The sequence below is a fragment of the Crocodylus porosus genome, unplaced genomic scaffold (assembly GCF_001723895.1).
Source record: "Crocodylus porosus isolate Cpor-Errol unplaced genomic scaffold, CroPor_comp1, whole genome shotgun sequence".
Classification (NCBI taxonomy): domain Eukaryota; kingdom Metazoa; phylum Chordata; order Crocodylia; family Crocodylidae; genus Crocodylus; species Crocodylus porosus.
The window spans coordinates 4,385,895-4,412,822 of NW_017728934.1; the positions used below are offsets into that span (position 1 = coordinate 4,385,895).

The 26,928-nt window shown below is 48.0% G+C and overlaps 1 protein-coding gene across 1 annotated transcript in view; it reads left to right on the top strand.

Annotated features, from left to right (window-relative positions):
• The first annotated feature begins 17 nt into the window (after positions 1-17).
• The window catches only part of ADORA1 (adenosine A1 receptor), a 68,777-nt gene continuing 41,866 nt past the window's right edge, over positions 18-26,928 (top strand). Inside the window, exon 1 of the mRNA XM_019546362.1 lies at positions 18-412. Coding sequence (XP_019401907.1) covers positions 72-412 — 341 coding nt within the window. The 5' untranslated portion in view covers positions 18-71. The remainder of the gene's footprint in view (positions 413-26,928) is intronic.

A 26,928-nucleotide genomic window follows, 5' to 3' on the forward strand; every position in this document is an offset into this window, starting at 1 on the left:
GCGCGGGTCCCGCTGCACGTGTGTTGGCTCATGTGTGCCGCGCCCGCAGGTGAGCGGAGGACGGGAGCGCCATGGCCCAGCCCGTCTCAGCCTTCCAGGCCGCCTACATCTCCATCGAGGTGCTCATCGCCCTGGTGTCGGTGCCGGGCAACGTCCTGGTGATCTGGGCGGTGAAGATGAACCAGGCTCTGCGGGATGCCACCTTCTGCTTCATCGTCTCGCTGGCCGTGGCCGACGTGGCTGTGGGCGCCCTGGTCATCCCGCTGGCCATCGTCATCGACGTGGGGCCGCAGACCCAGTTCTACAGCTGCCTCATGGTGGCCTGCCCCGTCCTCATCCTCACCCAGAGCTCCATCCTGGCGCTGCTGGCCATCGCCGTGGACCGGTACCTGCGGGTGAAGATACCTGTCAGGTAAGACGTGCAGGAGGGACTTGCCGGTCGCCTTGCAGCAGAGCAGGGGGCGCTGGTTTTGGGGGGACCCATCGGTGGCATTGGGAACCGCCAGTGCCATAGGGTGACCCCCCCACACCCCACCCCGCTGCAGGTTGAGCCTGTCCTTCGGGGAGGTAGTGGCCGCAAACTGGACTTTAAGTGCATCTACTGCGTACAGCAGGGGAGGGGGCGCTGGCTGTGTCCGAGCACTACCCGCTCAGTGGGAAAGGGGCTGGATGACAGCACAGTTTGGGGTGCGGAGCTGCCTGCCGTGCGGTGTGCGCAGCCCACACGCAGTGCTCTGATTTAATGCTTCCTCCCAGGACCTGTTTTTTCTTTTTTAGAACGTGGCCTCAAATTGCAGTGGCACTGGATGCTTTGCCGCCGCCTGCCCCTTCCTCTTCCCCAGCTCCCCGTGGCTAGTACCCACGGAGGTGTGTTTTGGGGCTGAGTGCCACCAGAGCAGGGGCTAGCAGCGTGGCCCTGGCTTGCTCTGACAGCAGGAATGTAAAGACAGCCCAGACATGACTCCTGCCACTACCTCTCTGCTGAGTGGAGCACAGGGACCCAGGAGCTGCTGTGAAGTCTCCGGGGTATCTAGAGCACACAACGGTCTGGTGCCTGGTGCTGCACTGAGGATAGGGAGACAAAGCCCAGTGCTTCTTATCAGAGCTGGCACCGTGCTTCCCTGTCAGCCCAGGGTCAGAAATGTTTTCCCAGAGGAAGGGCTGGTGATGGAGACACCCTGTGAGCTAGGAAGTCTCAGAGTCCCTTTCCTCCTTGTCAGTCTGTTTGTAGACAAAGCCAAGCCTGCAATAAGTGCTGCCCGACTGCTATGACATTGAACTAGGGCAGAGCGCTGAATATAAATCAGGAAATGTGGTGTTTGAACTCCGGAGCTCTGATAGGAAATGTTTAACCCCTTCACTTCTGCACTGCTCCCTGTGTGCCCCTGTGCTGTGAGGCTTCATGGCCATTTCATGCAAAACGGGCTGCTTGCTGTGCTGGGTATGGGTAGAAGACTTGGAGCTCATGTCGAGTGGGCGCTTTAGGTATGTTGTGACAATGGTGTGCTGTGTGGCTGCTCTGTGTCCTGGGTAGGTGGTGATGGAGGAGCTGTTGGCTGCTGGGTACATCAGGTGTGTGTTGTGAGGTTGATGCTGTGTGGCTGTCGTGACACTAGAATTGAATGGCTACTGGGTACATAATTATTGCAGAATTGAAGCAGTGGAGTAGCAAGCTGGCACGGAGCAGTGATAAGACACCCGTTGGTTTACTATTGTGTGTGTGTCTTGACTTGTATGGAAAAGTCCTAGAGAGTATAATAGAAGAGCTCCCTTTTACTTGGTCATTTCTATAGTATTTTACTAGTTTCAGTCCTGGTCAGGGCTGTGAGATTTTTTGGCATGGAGCTGTTGGGAGGTGAGTGACTCAGTCTAGGCTGAGAAGAAAAGGTTTGTCAGTGGGTGCATCTACCCATTCATTCATGCACTGAAGTTACTGCACATTAAGTTTTCATACTTGCATAACCAAGTATTAAATTCATGTGGTGGTGCTACTGCGTAGTAGTGTCAGAGTATGGGGTTTCACAGATGCTAACTGCGCAGTAGGGTATTAGCATGAGTTTTGCCTGGCATGCTACTACACATTGTATTAAACTACTGTGCAGTTAGCATCTTATCACAGACTGGGATAAGAGCTAACAGTGTGTGGGTGGCGGGGAGGGCAGGAGGATGGAGGCAGTGGAAGTCAGGAGCACATTTTCTACCTTGCAGTCCTAGATTATGCGCTGCCCTGCCCCAGGGGTAAGGCTGATGCACTTTTTCTTAAGTAATGAAAGCCTGCGATCAAACCTGGCCAAGCCAAAGCCAGAAGGGGACATGTAACCAGCAGAGCCCAGAATGTCAATTGCAAAGTGGCCTGGGTTACCCAGCTAGATAGAACAAGCTCAACAGCAGTTGAATTCCAATCTGTGCTAACTTGGTCTAATAAAATTTAAAAAATAAAAATTTAATTTAAAAAAAGAAGAAAAAAAAAAGTCGATCTAATAAGATATCAGATTCACCCAAAGACCCTTGTCTGCCTGTATCCTTAGAGCAAAATGGCTACAACCTACACCCCTATGATCTGGTCTGCAGTACTTTTTGGCTTTTTAATCCTACTTGGAGGTACCAATTGTGACAGCCTGTGCGGCACAATTTTTTTTTTTGTCTTTTTTTAAATTAAATTTTTATTTTTTAAATTTTATTAGACCAAGTTAGCACAGATTGGCATAAGCAGGGATGATTTGTTTGCCTGTTTAGACAGGGCATTCTGGCCAGGTGTCACCTCCACTTGTGGTCCTGATCTCTTGGGAAGAACACAATGACCTAATTCGTCCTTTCCTTTCTTAAGAAAATATTATGTATCCTGCAGTGAAATAACTTCTTAGTGCCTGAATGGAGAAGAGCAGGGCAATGATTATTAGCAAAGGGTCCAGCACCAACTGATTCTTTGCCATCTGGCCCCTGATGTGCACCTCCCAAGAGAAGACTGTCCCCAACACCAAACTGAACTTTACTCCCTCTTGACCATTACCATTTAGCAGGAATTTTTCTTATGTGATAATGTAATCACTGATAAGTTGCGCTGTGATAGTGCCTAAGAGCCCAAGTCTGAGCCCACCTAAGTGCTGCACAAACAGGGAAGAGAGAGAATGTCCTGCCCAGGATAGGAAGAACAAAGGAAATGTATCTCTAGTCCTGCACCAGCAGTGCAAGGCAGTCTCTTGCTCATATGGAGGGTGGTGGTGAGGCAGTTACACAGAAGGGCTAGGTGGAACAGAAATTTTCCCTGCTAATTGTGTCCTTGCTTAATCACTACTTATCTCTGTTTTAGAAAAGCTTTTTAGCTTTGGGAATTTCCTTGCCTTTTTGATTATTTACTCTCATAAGGTCGAAGCAGAGCAGGCTATCTTGCTACTGGTTTATCAGGGTAGAAGTTATGACTTCAGTCACACAATATCAAAGTTTGTGGTTGGGACAGAACAATGTTTTTTAAATGATTTTTCAAAACTCTAAGCCCAGTACAGTTTTTCACCTGGCTTCTTGTTGTATAAAAAAGGCCCCTGTGTTATGAAAATGTGCTCCAAAATGCTTTTTGTGAGTCTGCTTTAAGTGCTGTGTCACTGCAGTGCTAATCAGGGTAACACTAAGCCCACAGACTTTTTAAAAGGGCTGTGGATTTTTTGGGAGACTTGTTTGAGACCTCAGGACAAATTCTCAGCAGTCCTGGTTGATGATCACCCACAAGCTGCTTTAGGATCAAGGGAGAGTGCTGGGTGCTGTGGGCAGAGCCTGGCTTCTTTGCAGTCCTTGCCCTGAGAATAAGTTCCTAGGTGCTCAGGTTCCTGAAGTGGAGATGCTAGCAGTGATGCAAAGGCGGGACCTGGCCAGGGAAGGTGGATGTGAGGACTGCTGCTTCTCTATGCCCCAACTTGGGATCTCCCTGTGGTTAGTGCAGGTGCCTAAGATGCAGGCTGGGAGAGGTTCATATAGGGGCTGAGTTATTTGTATACGCATCCGGATCATCCAAATGACTATCCAAATGTTCTGGTAAAGGCATGTTGGGTTCTGTTTAAAGTGACCTAATCTGAGCCATTTTTTTTTTTTTTTTTTTTTAAGCCTGTCCTGTGACTGTTGTGAATAAATGGGAGGAAGGATCGGTAGTGGCAGTGAGAATGTTGCTTCATTCTTTGCTCTGGGTCTTGTGTCTTGCTCAGACTGAGCAGCAGGGACAAGTGGGCTGTGACTGCTGGACAGGAAGGGGCAGAGGGGCACATCTTGAACTACCCTCCTTGCTAGGTGCAGTCTCAAGAGCACAGGCCAAAGCTAAGTCCAGCACCTGTAGGCTGCAGCATATGGTGGAAGAGACCAGGGAGAGCTGTGAGCTCAGGACTGCATCTCCAGCAGGTCGGGTGTTGGAACAGGACAGAGCTGAGAACAAGGCTGTGATTTGATTCTGGAATCTATTAACAACCACAGCAGAGATTTACATACAGAGAGATACCCACTGCCCTGGTAGGAAGCAGCATGCACCCAGGGCTGCCCGCCTACAGTAGCACAGCACCAACTCATTCCACCTTACAGCGATGTGAAGGACCAATGACTGACAGCAAAAAGACGGAATGCAGCATGGAGGCAGAGCAGCCCAGGCGGAAATGAGCACCATGTGCATAGCACAGAGGTGAATCTACCAACTTTTTGCCATGAGCAGGCTTGGTAGCCAGCATTGTGCTATGAACTAGGCTGCAAGGTTGACTGACCAGTTAGGGAGCTAGCTGGAGAAGTGGGAGACCTGGACTACTTACCATCTCTGCCACAGACTCCCTGAGTACCACTGGGCAAATTGCTTATTCTCTTTGTGCCTCTGTGGGAATAATAGCACTTAATAGTGTTGGGAGACTGTATACTGAGGGGTGTGATGTGTTCATGCACTGGGGGACAAGCCATCAGATACCTATGATGAGATGGGCAGAATGCCTCCCAGGGAAGTCACCGAGGGTTACTGGTGTCACTGGAGGGAGTTTCTCAGTGGACACCAAAAGCACGTGTAGCTGTATCAAGGAGCTGCCTGTCTCGCCAACTGAGGGACAGTGACGTCAATCTGTCTGGCACGTTCGTTTGTTCTTAAATTAACTAGGAGCCTCCTCTGCCACATGCCTGCTATCAGGGGCTTACGCAGTGAGTGCTGGCTCTGTGCTTGCTGGCAGGAAGGCGCTCTGGCAGCAGTGCATGTCCAAGGCTGCTGACTCCTGAGGTGTGGAAAGGGAATGAGAGCAAGAGGGTCCTTGGCCAGCACTTTGCCTTCATCCTTGTGCCAGGGACCAAGCAGATTTTGAGCCCGAGGCAGTCTCTATCTGAGTTCTAGGACATCCCTCACAGGGTCTGGCTTGTATTTCTACACCCAGGACAGTCTGGTCTTAAGGTCTCTTCACACTCAGTCATTTACTGAGAGCCTGCAGGAGCAAAAGAGCACTGCCCAGGAGAGAGAGACCCCATGGGCTAGGTCAGGAGTTGACAGTATTTTTGGGCAGAGCCAAAAACACCCACAACTTTGACTTTTAAGATGTTGGCATGCCAGGGGCAGATGGTGGGGGAGCTGCAATGTGCCCGATCCTTGCTTTGGCAGTGCAGACCCAGCGCCTTCCCTGCTGTCCACCGTGAGGTGTGTGTGCACCCTCTGCCAGCAGTGACCGGGGCCAGGGCTCCATGGACACCGGTCCAGCCGCTTGTAGCCTTCTGGCTGCCTGCCACAGCTGGCTCGGGCTCTGCCATGGAGCCCAAGCTTTTCTCAGCAGGCAGCAAGGAGTGTGCAAACAGCTGCACTGGGGTCTGTGTAGCCCCGACCCAGCTTGTTGCCACTGGCAGGTACATGTGTGCTTTGAGGCAGACAGCAGGGAAGGGGCCAGGGCTGCACCACCACAACAAGGATCAGGACCTTTGCAGTTCCTCTGCTGTCTGCCTCAAGGCACATGTGCCAAGGAAAATGGCTTTGCGTGTCATGCTCTGGCACATGTGGAGGGGGTTGCTTACATGTGCAGGGGGTTGCCTACCCTTGGGCTAGATCCTATATGACCCATTAAGTGTCTAAGTGAACTGAGACACCTATGTGTGATCCTATTCCATGTTTTGAGTCCCTGGAAAAAAAGGGAATGCACTTATTTGAAATGCTTCATCTCAGCCTTAAGACTCTGGCCCTAGACGCTTGTTATTTTTGTAGCATTATTTTTTTTAAAGAGTGTTTTGACATGCATTTTCCAGCCAGAGGGCAATAGGGGCCTGCTTGTTAGCACTCCACCCCCCAACCCCCCACTGCCACCAAGGGAGTTGGTCAGTGGCAGCAGCTGATGAGGCTGCTACCCATGGAGGTCTGATTTGGGCAGTCTCAGACTCTTGCTAGAGCTTGTGGAAATGGTTAGAGCACCTGCACCATTACAGTTTAAAGTTCCAGGTTCTTTAATGAGCTTCTAGTGTTCAAACAGTGAAACACAGAAAATCACTGACGCATCAGCAGCCCATTAAACACTGGAATCTCAAAACCCTAATGGTGCCAGTGCTTCCGCTGCTCCCTCTGCTACTGCTACAGCACCAGCGGTGTGGAAACTGTTAAAGCACTATTGCGGTTGAATATTCCCAGTGCTTTAATGGTCTCTGGTGCTTCTAAAACACCAGGACCCATTAAACCACTGGGAATGTAAAGAGCTATTAGAACTTACCAAATCAGACCCTGCTACCACTGCACCCCTGTTATTCTTGCCACCTGGCAGGAAAGGTGGTGCTGCTGCCTTTGAGTGGTCTTGGGTTGATTGGGTGGCTTCTGGGTGATGAGACTATCTGCAGGACTCCCTGACAGCTTGCTGCTGGGTGGGCTATCAGGGAGTCAGATGCTCTCCCTCTCTCCCCCATGGAGGGGAGGGGTAGGTACACTGAGCACTGTAGGATACTGGGGGTGACATACTGGGATATTAACCCTGCACATACATTACATCTGTGGCAGAAAAATCTTCTGCAACAAAAGTTGATGTTTGAAACAGTGTTTTTTGTTGTTGTTTGTTTGTTTTTTGTTGCTGATCCACCGTTCTAATATTGGGTGGATTATTTTCTTTTTTCTTTAATGCAGCACAGAGCATGACAAAAAATGAGCATATGCAAGCTCACTAAAAGCACCCATCTAGCACCACAAAAGTACGGTATGTCAAAGGCCTCAGCTACATTTGACAGCTAGCGGAAGGATGTGTCCACCTTTTCTGTTTTAACTTATACTTGATTGGGTGGAGCATCAAGGGCAAGGTCCACCCCAATTCTAACATGGCTAAGATGCACTGAACATTGACAGACATGCAGGCCCCCACTGTAATTCATGGCTCTTTACATGAAGTGCCATGAGTTAGAGCGCGCCCCCCACAACCCAACAGATGTTTGTATCTTGGGTTGCAGGCAGGTTCAATTCCCCCCACCCTGCCCCAAGCAAGCAGTGAGTTGAAGAGCTGCCCCTCTCCCCAGGACTTCCCGCTGCTCCCAGCTCTGGAGCTGTTAGCAGGGAGGGAGGGGGAAGCCAGTAGCAGTGAGCTGTTGGCTGGGATTTGCCTGGCCTGAGCTGGAAGGGGGCAGGTAGATCAGAGCCCCCTCCTGCCTTGCAGGCCTGGCCCAGCTTCCCCCCAGTACTCCAGCTGGGGAGGCTGAGAGTGGGGCATGAGGTGGGGGGGCTCTGATTTCCCACCCCCACTTCCAGCTCGGGCTGGGAAAAGCCCAGCCAGCAGCTCACTGCTCCGTCCTCCATTGCTGATGGCTCTGGGGATGGGCTTCATCAGCCCAGCCCTGAATATGCAAAAAATTTACCCAAGGGAATACAAGTTCCCTAAGGGGCTCTAAAGTAGAATGCTTTCATCTAATACCTCATTGAGGAGGGTTAATTTTTCACATGCTCAGCCACTTTAAAAGAGCTCTGCAGCCACGCGCATGCATTGCAGCATGGCGAAAGAGTGCTTTCAGGGGCCCAATAGCATGAAAAATGTAACTTCTGTCTGTGTCCACTAGTTTCTTCTGCATCCACTAGTTTGTCACCAGCAACACACAAGGCAGTGATGTATCTAGTGTCACATACATCCACCTTCGGCTCCCCCCACCTGGGTAACCAGGTACCCATCCACAGCTGGGTTCAACCTGTGGCACAAGCCCATAGCCACTCTGCCACCACAGCCCTCAGGCAATGCACTTGTGTTGTGCAGCCCAGGCACCTGCCGACGTAGCAAGTCGGAGCAATAGGATAACTGTGGATTCTGTCCCTGCATAAGTCCATAAGCCAGACTTCAGACATAAGTCAACATTTTCCAACATGGGTGCTTAATGTGAGGCTTTAAACCCATAGCTGCATCTTCATCTCCGTATTTGTAGATTCTGACCTGATGATCATCTCTGCTTTCATTTCTTCATGTGGGAATCATGGTCCTGTAATTTAAAGGGACATTTCACAAAGGAGCCCTAGGTAGAAGGTCCCATTGAAAGGCAAAGTATTACCTTGGAGGACAACTGCCCACAGGGGGAGCAGTCTTTCCTGTTATTGCCATGTTGCAGGCAAACTCTTCTTGAAGGGGAAAAAACGTTTTGTCTTCAGAGCCCAGAAAGAAACTTCTGAGTTTCACCATGTAATTCAAGTGGCTACAGACCTTCCTCTTCGTCTTGAACCCAGCTTCCTCTCCTCCTGACAGTGCATGTTCGGGGAAATCCTGCATGATCAAATTAAGCTAATGAGCAAAGCCGCAGGTGTGAGTGACCGCTGAGCGTTTTCATTGCTGCACTGCCACTGTTTTGATAGAAAGAAGCCACGTGTGACGTTCCAGCTGCTAATCAAATAGTCCAACTGTCAGTCAAAGGGCATAGTCACTGCCTGGCCATTATCTTTGCTGCTGTCAACCCTAACCTTAACTGAGGATTGCCAGGAGCTTGGCTTGCTCTTGGGGAAATGCCTGGTGTCTGTCTGCTTGGCCAGGAGCATGTGTCACTCAGCAAGTTAGCACTCATGGACACAGGGCTGAGCAGTGGTAGAAAAGAAATCTTTGGTCAGCAGTGGTACGTGTGGTTCAGCAGCTTTTGCAGCAGCTTCCTCTAGTCCTTTATCAAACACTCCTGCAGCCACATCTGGTAGAAATCAGGGCAGGGTTTGCAGGTGTTCAGAAATTTTTTTTCTGAAATATCAGAGGTGAGAAATTGGCTGAAGCCAAATCTCTTCCCTGAAATTTTTTTGCATATCACATTTTACAGTAATAAACATTTTCTCCAAAATTCCTACGTGGTTCTAATTCCAGCTATGCTGGTTGGCTTTAGGCAGTCTTTTTTTTTTTGCCACTGACTTCTTTGCCTGTATGATTTATTAACAGTGCTTCATAAGAAGTATTACCTGCCTATCCACAGAGGCATGGCCCTGTGTTTAGGATGCTCCCCCAGGCTAGGAGGGTGTGTTCCCTACTCTGCTATGAATGAATTCTGAAAACTTAGGCAAGTCACTGAGCCTCAGTTTCCCATGCAGGTAGTGACACTTGCCTGCATCATGGGGATATATAAGGGTAAACAGATTGTGAAGTGCACCGGGGATGGCCATTAGGGCTGTGTGAGTCTTCAGACAGAACTTTGGATCTGGAGAAGGTTTGGACGCTTTAGGGCCCGAAGCAGCACGTCCGGGTCGAAGCACTGCCTCATTCAGCTTCCCGAATCGCTTCGGAGCTGCCTCGGAGATCTGGCCATAGGATATAATGGGGAAACAATAAAATATCTATAACTTTGTTGTTTTTTGTCCAATTTGGATGAAATTTTCAGGGGTAGTAGACTCTGCAGAGAGCGTGAAGCCTGCCAAGTTTCAAGAAGATTGGTGCAGGATCTCCAAGGCAGCTTTGGAGCCACTTCGGCTGGTTTGAGGCAGAAACCCGGTCCAGAGCTCCAGATTGGATCACAGCCATACGAAGCGGCTGGATTCAAAGCTGGATTGGATTGCAGCCAACTCGCACAGGCCTAATGGCCATGCATGTACCTTTAGATAAAGGGTTAATTGTGATTTGTTGGAGAAGTTTTGTAGGGAAAGCAGATTTTTTACTCAAAGCTGGGAGCTCTCTTATTGCCCCTCATTTCTGTGCCCTTCCTGACTTCGCAGCCGTGTTGATCTAGCAGACTTTCCAGGAATCTCCTTTGCAGCACATATGTGCTTCTGCCCTTGTGCAGGCCTGCGCTTCCTTGGGTGGGACCATGCTCTTGATCAATGTGCTGAGTCAAATTCAAAGTAACTGGAAACAGCCAAATTGGAGCATCTGGCAGGAACAGACTTCCCCCTGCCCCACAGAGTGCTTCCCCCCCGTTGGCTCCCCATCCTGGATGCCGATGCTGGTAGAGACATCAACAAAGGGAAGGCTTGGGGGTGTCTGGCTACCTTGTGTCTACTAAAATCCTGACTTCCCTTCAGGGTCCCAGAGGGGAGTGGCAATGTTGAGGCAAGCCGTGGAGGCCCGCCTGGACAGAGCCTACACCTCTGATCTAAGCCATGGCTCCAGGCCTGATAGTATTGCCGCATTAGGCTTCAAACACAAAACTGCAGAACAGCTTCAGCATGAAGACTGCTTTCCAGGTAGGCATGCAAAGGGGCTGGCGGATACTGTGCAGGGCGGGACCTGGTGTGGAAGGAACAGGATCCATCAGGGACATGATTTTTCAGTCAATCGGCTTCCACTGCAGCAGCTCAGAAAAGGCAAGAGTGAATGCATTCAGTTAGGGGGATTGTTTCGTTGTGCTCCCCGCCATCTGTCTGTGCCCACCTGTTCTCTCATTCTGTAAACTCCTTGGGACAAGGAGCTTCATTTTGTCTGGTCTCTGTACAGCACCTTATGTAAGGGGAGGCTGGTTCAGGACAGGGGATCCTGAGTGTGCACAAATGATGATAAATGATGCACTTCAGTACCAGCACAGGTTGGTCAAATGTGGGAGTGAGCAAATGTGGGAGTGAGCATTTTGGTGGGTCGAAGGTGGGTTCCAACCCTCCTCCCAGCCGTACCCAAGGCAGTTCTCAAGGACCAGATTCTGCCCCCTTTTTGCTCCTGTTGGTTGGTATTTTCTTTGGCAAGTGCTTTCACCAGTGTTGCTCAGGGAAGAACCTGCAACGCAAAGGGTGGCAGAATCTGAGTGGATATTGTAGATGGGACTTGGGACATGTTGTCATTGAAAGACCTGTTAATGGTTTTGCAAAGGAGTGTATTTGCACTCACAAAGCTTGGGCCACAGAGAACCCTTTCATACAAACTACTCTGGTGCTCACTTCTTTCAGAGACTGGGCACTAGCTTAGATGGGGCCATCAGCCAGAACGGAAGGGGTCTTGGCTCTCTGTCTTGCTGCAGGCAGAAACTCCTGGGTAAGGCTTCCAGGCCTGCTCTGTGCAGTGAGTCAGACTGGTCATGGTCACCATGGGTCCTTCCGGCTCTGACTTCTATGAAACTGAAAGGTAGACCATTTAAAACCAATGTAAGGAAATACTTTGTCATGCCTTATACACCTACCCCATGGAGCTCCCTGCCACCTCCTGTCAGTGAAGCCACAAACGCAGGTCAGCTTGAAAAAGGATTTCAGTGTTGTACAGGGGATGGGATGGCCTTGTGGTTGGTGTTTCGGCCTAGCACTCTCAAGACCTGGGTCTATTTCTGTCTCTCCTAGTGCCTTGGTGGGTAACCTTGAGGTCATGCTTAGTGCTTCGTTCCCTCAACTGAAAGAATGGGCTAATGATGTCTCCTTTATAAAGTACTTGGAGATCAATGCTGAAAGATTAATAGCTAGGTCTGTCTGCGAGTATAGTGAGAATATACCTGGCTACACTAAATACAGTAAAACTTTTATAAGGAGTGGAAAGTCCTATAAACCAGCTGTTCCCTCATGGTGGTTACAAGGACATTTCCTGCAAGGGCAGGTTCATTCATAGCTCTTCACTAGGGTGTTTCTTGCACCTTCTGTAACCTTGGGAGCCGCTCACTGTTGGAGGTGGGAGACAGGACCCACGGAAGCCCTGCTTTGCTTTAGAAGAGGAAACTGGACCATGGTATCACTATCACTCTGGCTTCAGCTGCCACTGCTACAGTATTGGCACCAGCAGCTAAGGAGTTCATGCTGCTATCACTCAGCACCACTGCAGATGCCAGAGCAACAGTAGTGAACATCATTGTTTTTAGCCACCAGTAGTGACCAAAACCACTAAGTATTGTAGTGGCTTTCGCTCCCAAGGTGTTGGCCAGGCTGTAGCAACCTTGGTGATGGAGCAGCCGCTGGCAGTAGCAGCAAAACCCCTGCAAGACCAATAACCTACTTGTACAGGTTGTACATTTGACAGTCCTGCTCTAGAATTTCAGCTTTTCCATAGTACCAGGAGGGGTAAGTAAGATCCTTGGCTGACTTTCTGCATTCCCCTCCTTGTAGTTATTATTCCCATCGCACATAGAGGTCCTCCCAAGTCAGACCTCCATTGTGTGAGGCACTAAACGCATCCAGAGGAAAATGCCCAGAAGCTCCCAGTCTAAATATAAATGAGAAATAGGTTGGAGTCTGGTAGGTAGGGAGCACTATAGCAATGGCGTTGATCAGCTGGACAGACGGCAGGCTCAGCACACTGGAGGCCTAGCTCTTGTCAAGCTTGTTGGATTTCTTTGAAAGTTGTGGCTGTGTTTCCTTCTAAGCAGAGGTGATGCAAGGTGCAGAATCTCCCTTGGCTGGAGGTATCCAGGGACTGGGTCAGTCTTTGTGACATTCACTGAAAATGCACAGGGCTGTGTTTGTGCTTTGTTTGTTGCTGTTGCTTTGTGAGCATCCCTACTTCACTGCACTCCATCTCTTGGGGATGGGGGCTGAAAAGGGAGTGTATGGGGGAGAGACGCATTTCTCGAGTCAGAAATGTTTATTTTTTGAGAGCACTGCACTCAGAAATGGTCTGCTGGATACTTTCTACACACGTTACATTCCCCTCCTGCCAGAGGAGCTCTAGACCAAGAGTTACCACTTTAGTTTGTGGTGGCTTTGAATGGCAAAGCTTCCCAGGTCTAACCTGCTGAGTGGCAACTGAGGAGGGCTCGTGAATCCATTTGGTATAATTATATCAAGCAAGGCTGGAAGGAAGCTCAGTGGGGAGGAGAATAGAGTAAAAGCTAAGTGGAGGTGAAGTGCAGGGTTAAGGAAGATAGTGAGTCTGCATGACTGACATCAGGGCAGCTGCAGAGAAACAGCTGTATGTACGGTAACTCCAGCACCATCCCATCCTCGAGATGTGCATTCAATTGAGCTTTCCGAGATAAACCAGCGACATAAATTTTCCTGATAAATCCTGTCCCCGCCTGCACAGCTACTTTAAGCAGCCTCAGAGCACAGGAAGCAGGGAGAGGTCCAGATATCTTTGCAGGAAGACGCTCGTAACAGTGTAGTGTAGGAAAGAGACTATTCAAGCAACTTTGCACCTCTGCAGCCTTGCGTTTCTTTACCAGCAGACTCCTTTTGAATTCAGCAGTAACTGAATATGTGGTGCTGCCTTGGAGGTGCTCCCCAGGTCTCACAGTAATAAAAAGCATTGCTGGAGGCTAAGCAGGAACTCAGAAATAGGTGCAGTAGGGTAGGAAAGTTGCAATAGGTTCCATGCATCTAACTTGCTCCACAAGCTGGTGTGGGGCTGATGGAGCTTCAGATCTGCTTCCTTCCTGCTCCACTAGGGTTGACCTCTGAGATAACGAGGGGAAGGAACAAGTGCTTGAGCCACGGGTGGTCAGCTGGAATCATTGATAACACTGCTTCCATTTCTTGCTAAATTCAAGTCTTCTGAGAGCATGAGTCAATTTTTCCTGCAAAATAATGAGATTAGCTTAAAAATCTTTCATTTTCACAAATGAATGATGCTCAGATTCTTGTTATTTTGTCTTCTGGGTATTGAAACCTCAGGGGGCACATTATCCAGAATTTCTTTGCAATCATGAGGTCCAAAAACATACTCTTTCATAGATTCATAGATTGTTAGGGGCTGGAAGGGAACTTGCAGATCATTGGGTCCAGCCCTCCTGCTCTAGGCAGGAAGACAACTGGGGTTAGGTGACCCCAGTGAAGTAACTGTCCAGTCTCCTCTTGAAAACCTCCAGGGTAGGTGACTACACCACCTCTGCAGGGAGTTTATTGCACAGTCTGAACACCTTGACTGTGAAGAAGTTTTTCCTGGTATTAAGCCTGAAGTGGCCTCCCAGGAGTTTGTATCCATTGGTCCTGGTCTTCCCTGAGCATGCCCTAGTGAACAGGTGTTCACCGAGCTCCTGATGCACTCCTCTGATACAGCTGTAAGCCACTATCAAGTCCCCTCTCAGCCATCTCTTCTTTAGGCTAAGGAGGCCCAGGTCCCTCAGCCTTTCCTTGCATGGCTTGTCTTGCAAGTCCCTGATCATACAGGTAGCACTCTTCTGGGCCTTCTCAAGTTTTTCCATATCCTTATTGAAGTGCGGTGCCCAGAACTGGATGCAGTACTCCAGCTGTGGTCTCACCAGTGCTCAGTACAGTGAGAGTATCACTTCCTTAGTTTTACACGAGATGCATCAGTTGATGCATACCAGTGTGTTGTTTGCCCTGCTGACCACTCCCTTGCGCTGACTGCTCATATTCATATGATGGTCAATCATTACCCCTAGGTCCCTTTCAGCCATGGTGCAAGTCAGACTGTCACCACCGAGCCTGTATGAATGTTGAGGGTTATTTTCCACCAGATGGGACTACCTTACACTTGGAAGTGTTAAACTTGATCTGGTTCTGGTCTGCTCAACTCCCGAGCCTGTCCAGGTTCACCTGTACCTGCAACCTATTTTCTGGCATGACCACACTGCCCCATAACTTGGTGTCATCCACAGACTTGGCCAGCAAGCTTTTCACTACCCCATCCAAATCATTGATAATGGTGTTGAAAAGCACTGGTCCAAGCACGGACACCACTTGCCACTTCTCGCGAGGATGATACAGATCCGTTCATGAGAACTCTGTGGGTCCTACCGTGTAGCCAGTTTCCCACCCACTGAACCATCGAAAATCTTCCAGTTTTCCCACAAGGATATCGTGGGATACTGGATCAAAAGTCTTTTGGAAGTCTAGGTATATAACGTCTACCACATCTCCTGTGTCCAGGTGGCAAGAGACCTGGTTGTAGGAGCTGAGATTGGTAAGACGAGACCTACCTGTGACAAAGCCATGCTGGCTGTCATTCAGCTTCTTACCTTCTGCGAGTGTATCGCACATAGATTCTTTAATGAGCTTTTCCAGGATTTTCATGAAAGCTGGAACTTCTTGTTTCTTGCTTGACTCCAGGAGTTTGAGCATTCAGAAAACCATCAGTTGTCACAGAAGCTGCAATAAAATCGCAAGAGATTGTAAGGTAGAATTTAGCTTACTGTGAAGGGAGGGTCAGTTAAAAGATCTAATGGAAACCGTTTATTTCCTTGCTCCCATTTTCTTTCTGTTGTTTAATAAATCTTATTTTTAAGGAAACTGTTGTAATCCAATGGATTTTCTCCCTTGTGCACCAGAAGAAAAGGAGGGAGTGGATAATGTCAAATAGTGGCAATAGCTTTGAATATGGTCTAGGGTCTGGGTTAAACAAGCATCCACTACAATGTCCTTCCTCAGAAGGTGTGTCTCATAGGACTGAAGTCAGGTGAACGCAAGCTGAATCCTGAAAATAAAGGTATAGTAGGACAAGAGGGCAGGTGATCAAGGACAATGTCAGATGCATAATAGGTGAGCCACAACACAGCTGACTACAGGCAAAGGACACACCCAAAGATGCATGGACAAGCCAGAAGGAATGATTCCAATCATCTGTTGTGATGTCCTGCTTAACCTAGGTGAGAAGTCATCATTTTTGGGATTCCTACGTCAAGCTATGGCTTCTCAATGAGCTGGAGCAGGGCTTTTGGAAAGAGAATCCAGTTGCTTTGGAGATTGGACATATGGGGTTTGTCTATACTGCATCAAATGCTGGTCTTGGGGTGGACAGGGCTTGGCACATCCCACTTGGCTGAGTCCTCTGATGCACTCCAAAGCTGGAAGTTCATTTGGAAGGTATTCTGAACATGTGGGAGACTGAGTGCTTGAGAGTAGTTGCTGGATATGAGTCTGGAGCCAGAGGTTTGGCAGTGAAAGTGTGTCAGTGGATTTGCATGGGTAGGATTTGCCTAGCCCTGTGCTCTCAGTTGACACGGTGTAGATAAGCCCATGAAAGGAGGCGTTTCACTATAGGGAGATTGATTGCCATTGTTCTGAATCACAGAGCTGCTCTGATGTTCCACCATCAAGGGCTTTGGCTATCAAAGAGCTCAGGCTAGTTGTGAACCCTTTGGGCTCCCTCACAAGCATATTTTAATTTAGTCAAGCATATTTTAATTTGGTTTAGCTTCTATGCCGTAATGCACAGCACTGCACAGTATAAGCTCTCCCTTCAAGGAGAAAGACAGTTTTAAAGAATATGAATCTGAAATGGAAAAAAAACAATCCATGGTTTCAAATTAGAAAGAAAATTCCCCAGATTGAAGTATTTCTGAGGATCCTGAAGACCTATAAAGTAATTTATGGGGGACACTTGGATTTTATGCAGAACCAGATAAATCGCTCAAGACTTACAACACAGAATTGGGTAAATTGATATCTCCTCTGCTTACCGCTCCTTTTCTTGGGATGATTTGTCTGCGCTGGGGAAAATGGTGAGAACAGTTAATGCAGAATATTCCACAATAACTCCTTGGAAATGGCTTCTGTGGGGACACACTTTTCCGGAGTAAAAGTGCATTTTTCTTCCTGGAATTTAATCCATTCTGAAACCAGATCATGCTAAACCAGAAAGGACAAACTTAGTACCATGCCCATGTGGGATTGTTTTCTGTAAATACTGAGTGGCTCACAGGCTCCTTACAGTATGGCATGAATTAGATTGTCTACTGGAAATGTTGTCAAAAGCAAGGAAATGGGTTACTGCACCTCCGTGTGATTTGTCAACTGTGAGATTAAACTTGTGAGCACAAGATCCAGAAACATGGCTCACAGTACTCTTTGGATTGCTGCCCAAAACTTCAACAGGTTCTTCAACCTCTGTCTACACTTCAGCCAGCATTACAGTAGAACAGCATGTCACACCAGGTGGGTGTGCGATGCATTACAGTAACCCCACTGTACATTTATCCTATGCCAGTGGGACTGAAGAGGTCAGAGTAGGCCATCCCTTGTGTCCTAGTGGTTGTATTTGTTAGATCCTTCAAGGGACACAAGCCATCCCAGCTTCTATGCAATAATGCACTACACAATATAGGCTTCGTCTTTGGGTAGGAAGAGGGTTTTAAAAAATGTGATTCTGAAATGGGGAAAAAAAATCCCATGGTTTCAAATTAGGAGAAAATCCTTCAGTTTGAACTACTTCTGAAAATCCTGCAAGCCCATAAAGTAATTTGAGACCTCTGGATAACCAAAAGCTCTGCGAGGTTGAGCTATTCCAGCTAAAAGGGTTAGAGAGACAGGTCTGAAAGGAGAGGGACCCATCCTGGGAAAAATCAGATGGTAACACATCCAAGGGAACAGCAATCCAAGAAAGAGATACTTGACAGACGGAAGCTGTGCTGGTAAAATAAACTAAGGGCAGAGAGGCTGCAGACAGCGAGATGTGAGTTTGCAATGTAATACAGCAGTAAAATAGACTTGTGATATTTTTGCACAATGTTCATGCATGTCATAGCATGGAGAATAAGTAGCTCCAAGATAGGGTGGTCACTGACCCATCCCCAGAATACAGGACATCACCTAGTTGGGTGGGGGAAAATGATCTCTGGCTTCCTCGGCCAATCAGTGGTAAGGGGCAGGGCCACCACTACATCAGCCAACCAGCATCAAAGGGTGGGGCCACCACAAAAAGGCCACCTCCCTTCCTCCCTCCCTGCCTCCCTGCCTGGTTCAGAACCCTGCACCACCCTACATCTAGGCACAGCCAATAGAATTGCAAGGACAAATGTTTGACATGTATTTCCACCAATCAACTGAAAAACAGGACATTTTGCAGTTTGTTCCTCATTTAGAAATGGACAGGGGACAAAGGGTTTAAAAACAGGATGGTCTGGTATAAAACAGGACCAACAGCCACCCGACTTCTAGACCTCTGTGTTCCTAGGGCGACCAAAAGTACAGTGCTTCCAATTCTTGTGGGCACCTCGGGCACCGGGCAGAGGAAGACTCAGTGGAGAGTATTTAGAGGAGCAGATCTCAGCATTTTTAGACTCAAGGCACCCCTCAGAGAATGCCAGCTCTTGGGTTTCACTTGCTCTAATATTTTTCTGTATTAAAAAAAAAAACAAGTTTTCTGTTACAGTGACCACAGCAGGTCAGAATGTTTTCAGCGCTACAGATTCATGGTTGAAATCTCTGGGTTTATCATGTCTGCATGCCTAATGGTGCTAATGTTGTATGGCAACTCACAGCATCCTTGAAAGGATTTTGCAGCACCCCAGGGTGCCTTGTCACCCTGGTTGAGAATCACAAGTTTGGAGGCAAGCTACCAAGACTTTTCCAGCCAGGAATTTCAGAAGAGCTCAGCTCCCATTTAGGCACCAAAGAAATTGGGTATGTTATTACAAGAGCGGGGCAAAAAATGGGTGCTGAGTATTTTGGGCTCCTATACATGTTCAGGGAGGCTGCTCCAATGCACTATAATTACAGCTCTCAGAGCATGCTCCAGCACACTTAACTTACAGTGCTTGGAGCTGCATTAGTTAAACTGACCCCTTACCTCCCAGGGCACATCTATAAGCCCCCATAGAGTCTGTCCCTGAGGTATTTATTTATTTGATTTATGTGCTGCCCTTTCCAACAAAGACCCACAATAAGGAGGACAGACTAATTTATAAAACAGGGGAACAGCAAGAGAATTAAACCACTTATGAAAGAACTAGAATATCAGCAAAAAACATAGGCCCCTCTAAAAAATATTGCAGACTAACTTTGCTAAATGCCTGTCCGAATGAGAAGGTCTTACAGTGCTTCCAAGAGATGCCCAGGCTTGGAGTCTTGGGCCTGAGAGAGCTGAGCAGCAACAGCTGAGAATGACCTTTCATACATTTTTGCCAAGAGTAGAGCCCAGACCATTTAGGGTCATATGAGTCAAAACCAGCACCTTGAATTATGCCTGGAAAGCTACTGGGAGCCAGTGAAGACTGGTGCACTGGAGTTATGTACCCACCCCTGGCAGAAGTGGAGCCACCATGTTCTCTACCATCTGCAGCTTCCAGACAGTTTTCAAGGGCAGCCCTACATAGAGCTCTGAAGGACTGAGGGTATTGAGACAAGGGAAGGTTAGAAGACATTGTTATGTGAGTGAATTCACTGGGGATGAATGAATTAAGACATGAGATGACTCTGAAGGATGAAAACATGGAAAGCAGAGAGAAATGATGTACAGTGGCTCCAGGACGTCAGCCAAAAGTGATGGCATGATAGAGAGGGCAGCCTGTGTTGAGTCTGCAGAGAATCCGCCTGGCTGCAAGAGAGATTTAGACTGGAATTTTTTATGGGAAAGTCTGGAAGCTTAGTCACTTCTGACATATAATGCTAAAGTGGAAGAAGCAGCAAGAATGTGCTAGAACAATGAAGAGCAATGCTACTTAATCAAGGGCTTAAAAATGTTTTCAGTGGTTCTCCAAGTGCTTATTTTTAACATCTAGGGAACATTTTTCAAAGCACCTCATTGGTTTTAGAAGCCTATGAGCATGTTGTCCTTGCAGTCAGAGGTGGGTTTGTTGAATGCCTGGTTACACACAACATGGAAACTGAGGTGACTCAAATGTCAGCCCACTAAGAGCAAGTCTATGGCACCTTCATATTGAAGGCATGAGCACCACCCAGGAGCATGCCTACCCATTTGCACCCACTCCCTGTATGCCAAGTCCTGGAAAGGAGGCAATATATGTGCCTTAGGGCAGCCCAAAGCTGCTCTTAGGCTCTCGGCACTTTTATTGGTGTGTACTCAGGGCTGTTCTAAGGTGACTACATGGCCTCATTTCCAGGATTTCAGGGGTGTAGGTTGTAGCCATGTTGGTCTAAGGACAAAGGCAGACAAGGTTCTTTGGGTAAATATGATATCTTTTATTAGACCAACTCAAATAGTTGGAAAAATTCTTTTTTCCAAGCTTTTGGGTACAAATACCCTTTGTCAGGCTGAGGAAGTGTCTGCAGATGGTCTGTGCTCTACCTGGATGTAGTGGTAAAGCAGCCAAAGGCCAGTTTGTAAGCAAGAAAACCAGTCAGTTAAAATGTAAATTGAAATGGTCTGTAGGTGATAGATAGGTGGGTGGGGGGAAGGGGAATGAATGTCGCTGTAGTCAATGGATGGGGGCAGAGGGGAAGGGACTGAGAATATAGCTGGTAAAAAGTGGGAGAGTTTACCTGGGGAGTCAGATGTTAGGCAGGTTATAATGTGTCATAAATCCAATCTTATATATTTAGTCCTTAATTTTTTTGTATCCCGTAAATTTATGAAGTGAAGTTCTTAGGCTTGTCTGTGAAAGGTGTTTTGTAAATTCCCTTTGAGGATTAGACCTGAGAGATTGGAGAGAGAGTGGTTTCCTTGCAAGAAATGTGCCCCCACATGTAACTGGTCTTCTTGTCTTTGATAGATTTCCATTGTTCATTCATTCTGGCACACAGTTGCTTTTTGGTTTCTCCTTCATATTTTCCATCAGGGCATTTGGTGCACTGGATGAGATGTATTATATTCCTGGAGGTGCAGGTGTAAGATCCAGGAATGGTGATGGCTTTGTTGTGGGGTTGGTGGAGATATGTTAGCAGGTTTTACATTTCTTGTCATGGCATGGTCCGGATACATTGGGTGTGTTTGGTTTTCACGGAGCAGGAGCAAAGCTTAGTGGATGGAGTGTAGTTCTCGGAGATGTGTCTATGTTCAGCACAGAGGTAGTGCAGACAGGCCAAAGACTGGGCAGGTTTGCGGAGTCTACAGTGAAACCCCTGCTAATGCTGCTTCACTGCTGTCCGTACCTGAGCAAGCTAGAGTGAAACCCATGTGGTCACTTTTGTGCAGCTGATAAATCTAATGTATATTTTTATTAAAATGCTACACCCTGTGTAAAATGACAAGTATCTCCAGGGGAAAATCTGATTTTTGTTTTTTCCTTTTTGCCTGATTGTAGTAATAACTGGACTGATAGAGCACCATTCAGGAAAGTGAGTTGTACATTCCTACAGAAATCCCATGCAGCCCTACTTCTTCTGCAATGCAGAGAAAAATCTACAAAGGGAGAGCAAGGTTGTGATGAATCCAATTACAATCCAGACTGAGATCTAGTTATAGCTCCTGTCACTTCAGTTGCATGAAAATGCTGGCTGCGTTTCTAAGAGCGGGGAGCCTTTCCGAATTTGCTCACCTACTCGGCAGGCTCCCTTAGAGCAATGCCAATCTGTTCCCTTGTTTCCCACATGTGCAGGATGATATGCTTAGTGGCTGAGGATGCTCAGAGGGCACCTCTATTTCTAGCAAATGGGTAGCTTTATTGAAACCTCCATCATAATTGAGGACAAAGCATAGAAGATTTTGACACAGACAGATCATGGCTAAGCTGCAGCCAGAACCATTCGACTGTCTTAACAACATCACTCACCACCCACAGTCAGGGCCATATTTTCTGGGGTTTGGCAGACTGAGTGCTAAATCTAGCTATAAAGAGCACAGAGGGAGCACAGCTGTTTAGAAAACCTAGCCACCAGTGTCTCACAAGGCATGAAGTTAGGCCTTTCAGCCACCTGCTTATGTGGGACTTCTGAGAAATTCTTCTTTCCACCTCTAGTACCGTAGAGCTTTAGTTTCCAGGTGTGTTGTTGATGACCAAGGCAGGGAGGGAGCCCAAGGATCACCCAGGTGCCAGGACTAGATGCTCCCTTTGGGTCACTTGAGATCAGGCGACTCGGGTATCATTTGTTTTGTACCAACACTCAGTCATGGACTATGACTCCAAGGTGTTAGGAGCTGTGCAGGTACAGAATAAGAGGCAATCCCTGCCCCAAGCAGCTTCCGTTCAAAGTAGGATACTGACTGCCAATGCAACCCCTGAGGTTTGGGTGCTATATATAGGCTTCTGTTTAAAGACGGGAGATTCTGGGAATAAATTAACTGGCTAGAGGCCAAGATGCTAGAGGCTCAGATAGATAATCTGCTCTCCTCTTGGAGCTCACACTGCCAGGCATTGTAAGAGCTCTTTATCCTTTGGGGTATTACCAGGAAAATGAAACCGGCTGGATCCCAGCTAAGGAGGCTCTAGAGAAATTGGGGGTGCTGTTCCTGCGGGGCTGGAGGTGGCTGGCTCAGGCACTGAAGCAGCATTCAAATCACTTTTCAGGGCAGGGATGTCGGGACTGAGGCCTGCCTACACAGGGAAATTTCCTGACAACTGATATTGATCTAGTGATGCCAATAAATTGCCCCGGGTAGGCAAATCGTACCTGTGATTGGTATGATCCATTTGGTAACTTTTTCAGCTGCCTGCTCATTAAGTCACTGATCAAAGCTACCTCTGTGCCTGGCAGGGGCTCTTCTCTTGAAAGAGCTGGAGGGGGGAGGAGTGCCTAGATTATACTGCACATGCTGATTCCCTAGGGGAGCACAGCTGCTGCTCTGCTGCCAGGAGATATTTGTTGACAGTCACATACAGAATCAGGTCACCTGAATAAGTCACAAACGCACCAATCCAGTTGCAAGGGAATGAATGTGGGCTTCGGTCATGTCTGCTAATGTATTTTTCCAACAAGCTTCAAGGTTTCCCTTGACATCTGCAACTCTCCCCAGGATGGAGGGCCAGGTGAAAGAGCCCTGACAGAGCAGGAAGGAGGTAGAAGGGTGTGGAATTGCGCTGATGCCCCTAGAGAACAACACAGGTTAGGTGCTGGCATCTCAGGGCATTGGGAAGGAGCTCGAGCATTTCAGGACTATTAGGCCCCAAGACAAGGCACAATCAGATGTTGCAGCCGTGTGCATAGGACTGCCATGGCACTCGGAGATAGTTCAGGAGGTGCTTCTCATAGCTGCATTGTGTTTGTTGCATGTAAAAGGGTTTTGGAACAGCAATTTGCAACATACAGTGTTCAGAGAAGGGAGAGAAGTTGGGGAGAGGAAAAGGAAGAGATTTTTATCACAGGACACAAATCAGTCTTTCCCTTGAACTGAGCCAAAAGCTCCCCCATGGACCAGCTCAGAGCAGTGACTCACCTGGCAGTGGCTTGTATCTTCAAAGAACAGTGCATGAAACCCTGCAGTATCAGCAGCAGAGACTCTGCCGTTTGGGTGATTTCCTCCTGATCCCCATTACTTCAAGACTGAATTGTGTTCTGGAGCAGGAGACTGGGACCTCCTGCAAGTTTAAGGGACTATGAATGATTGAATCTAGATCCAGGTCCTCCCTTTGGATGGTGTGCATTGTACCTAGATGATGAAGGACAAAACAACATGAGTCTATGATGGATATGGCCTGCTGTATTAAGTGAGAGCTGGGCAAAGCCCTTACAGGTGATTCTTAGCAGGAAACCATTCATATTCATATGTTCCTGAGATTGGCAATGTACCCCCTGGCAGAAGCGCTGCTAATGCTGCTGGCAGTGCCCATGGGCGGTTGCTGCTCGCCACCCCCCCACCCCACTGCCAACACTGCCAGAGGCATCTGCGGGCAGTTGTTGACTGCTGTTCGGCACTCGCCGCGCTCCCCCCCCCCCCCGCTGCTGACACCACTGCATCCATCCACAGAAGCTCACCACTGCTACCTGCGGGCAGTTGCCATGCCCCCCCAGCCTCCAGGGGCACACATCATTCATGCAGGGGCCCAAATCCAGCTCTGCTTTGAAGAGCTTACTAGCACTTACAATGGCTAACGTCCTCCCGGAGCATGGTATTCTGGGCCTTACCTGCAGATTTGAGCGTAGCTCCATGCAAGTCGCAGGAAAATGGAGAACGACCCTCCTTATTTTTTAGTTTAGGAGCCTAGTGGTTAGGACAAGTGCTCAGACAGGCAGAAGCTCTTCTGCTGCTGTTAATGGTCATTTCATCCAATGATTTTAAGTGCAGAAATGTTGGTAAGGAACTAGAGCAGGGACCAGAACCCATGGCCCCCTCCTTTCTAGGGTAGGGCTTAGCTCACCGAGTTACGTGTTCTTCTTGCCCTTGCAAGCCATGAGGCCAGCTTGAAGAGAGGTGTGGAGGGAGTTGTTGATAATGCCTAGCCCATGATCTGGTGGTAATGGCACTTTGCTGGGAGGAGCGACATGTAGGTTCAAATACCTTCTGGGTAGGGGTGTCCTAAAAACTGGGCAAGTGCCCTAACCACTGGGCTACTGAGCTAAAAGGGTATGAGGACTGCCTTTCTCCTCCATTTTCCTATACTGTTCATGGAGTTATGCACCTTTGCTCAAAAATCCACATAAGTGGCCCAAAGCTAGCTGTAGAAGTCAACCAGTAGACCTAAAAGTAGAGTTGCATTTGGCCCACTAGGTCCTTAAGGATTCATTGCTGGGTGTGTTTGAGACTGATGCTGGCCAGAGCACCGGCATCATTCCCACTCTGCTTGATATTAAGGAAAAATCAAAAGGTAGAGCTCAAGGGGAGATTTCCTCAAGAGAAGCAGGATGAGGGCCGTGGGCAACTGGTGCCTGCCTCCCGAGTCTTGGGGGGGTACCTGCAGGCGTCAGCAGTGGGGCTGGAGCTTGCGAGCTCCCGCAGGCACTGCTACTGGCAGTGGTGGTAGCCTTGTCAGGGGGGGCACGTGCCTCCACCATGCCCCTGCTACAGAAGACCCATGCTGAAGGCTGTATGTTTTGGCAGAATGCAGGGGAAGATAGTAGAGAGGGATGTCATGGAGAATGCTGCATTCATTGCTGTTTGCAGTCAGACTCATGTTCATGGCTTCCACCTGTGAATCCAAATCACCCTGTCCAAGAGCCCAAGCCTTCTCAATATGCCTGATGCATTATCCTGGAGGTTGAGGGACATCTGTGCTTGTAGAAATGCATGATAAATTCTAAGGACACTGTAGGTCTATGGAATTAATTGCCCTTCTGAGACACTTAAGTTCTAAATGGAGTCTCTCAGGGAAGCAACAGGTTGGAGGAAGACCTTTTCACAGAGCGTGGCATGTGGAGTATGTTTGGTGCAGGACTTATTTGAAAATCTGTCCAGAAATGTTAGAATGAACATCTTATTTTACCTCTTAGGCACCTAAGCGCTGCTCAGATCCTTGAAAAACTGTTAATGCAGAAGGTGGATAGGTCTTCCTCCCTGACCCCAGCACTTTTTTTTTGACTTAGTCGTAACGTTATGATGACAACATGTTACAAAAATAGGTGGTATTTAAGAGGCATGAGAAGGGTGGAACTGGATAACACTTAGTCCACTCAGGCACTTAACAGGTTGAATAAGAGCTGTCCCTTCTGAAAACAAAATATGAGCCAAAAACAAAAAATGAAGTTGTGGGGAACAGAGAATCTACCAGATGATCTGCAGCCACCCAGCTAGTGAGGAGCTGCTATGGGCCTTGCAGTCGGAGTATCAGGCAGTTGCTTGTTGACTGACTTTGATTTTGCAGAAGGGAGATGCTGGGCCTTTTTGAATGATGAAGTAAATCAAACGCAGAACTCCCTGGCATTTGGGGAGGAATTTGTTAAGTTTCCTACACAACTGGTTGCAAAATTATTTGGGAGAGGAAAAGGAAAAGGGATGCAAAAGACTGTGGCCACAAAAACTGAAGGATGAAGCAAAAGGCACAGGCATTAGGCATTGGCACACATTCCAAGCTGCTAAACCTGCTGGGAGATGCTGGGAAAGGCAAGCTGTGTGATTAATGCCTGGCTTCAGAGAAGACCAGGAGGAAGAGGGCAGAGTATTTCTAGGAAAATGGATGAGGTGGACCTGTGACAACCTTAACATCCAGGCTACAACCCAAAGCATGTTTGATTAAACAGCTGTGCAGCACTGACATTTCTGCTTGCCAGGAAATTGCACTCTTTACTCCATGAAAACAAACCATTTAGAAATTTCCATAAAAAGGTATTGTTTCTGGACAATCAAAATGTTCTGCTTTGATTGTTACTCTTTGATTTCTTTTCCTACTTTTACAATACAACACGAAACACATTTCCAAACAAAAAACGCTGTTTCAAAATGAAAAATCAAAGCATTCCATTATGAACACATTGAAATGGATCGTTTTATTGTTGTCAAAATCCCCTGTATCAACACTCTGCTTTCATTTTATTTTTCTGAAACACAATTTTCTTGAAACCAAAGTATTCCCATGCAAAGCTTTGATTTTGATGAAAAGACATTTTCCAGTAGACAAATGATTGTCAGGAATGTTCCACTCAGCTCTACCTGATAATACCGGCCTCAATTCTCATTTACACTATGGGCCTTTTATGCTCAGATGGGTGACAGGACCTTAGAGATGGCAGAAACAGAGCCCACAGCATGCCAGCCCAGCTGGTATTTGGAGAGCTGTCAGAAAAGAAAAAGAACAGGTGAAGGGGTGAGAGTCTGCAGGAATACACCATATCACAGAGCTTCTCCACTGCTGAGACCCATACAGCACGTCCAGATGAGTGTGCGCACACAGTTTGCGATGCTGCAGGCAGCACATGCCACACAGGCATTTGCTGCACTGCAAATTTGCAGTGTGGCGGGGGGGGCGTTAACAATGGGAGATCCATCAAAAAGCAGGGTGGCACCTGTGGTAGTAGTGTGCGCCACCTGAAACTGGAGCCTGGCCAGCCAGAGCCATGCTCCAGCTGCCAGCCAGGCTCTGTGCGCCCAGATTGCTGCTGCCGGAGCCCAGGGAGGCCCCCAGGAGCCCAGGTAAGGCTGCTGGGGCAAGCCCAGCCTCCTCTACCCCACCCAGAGA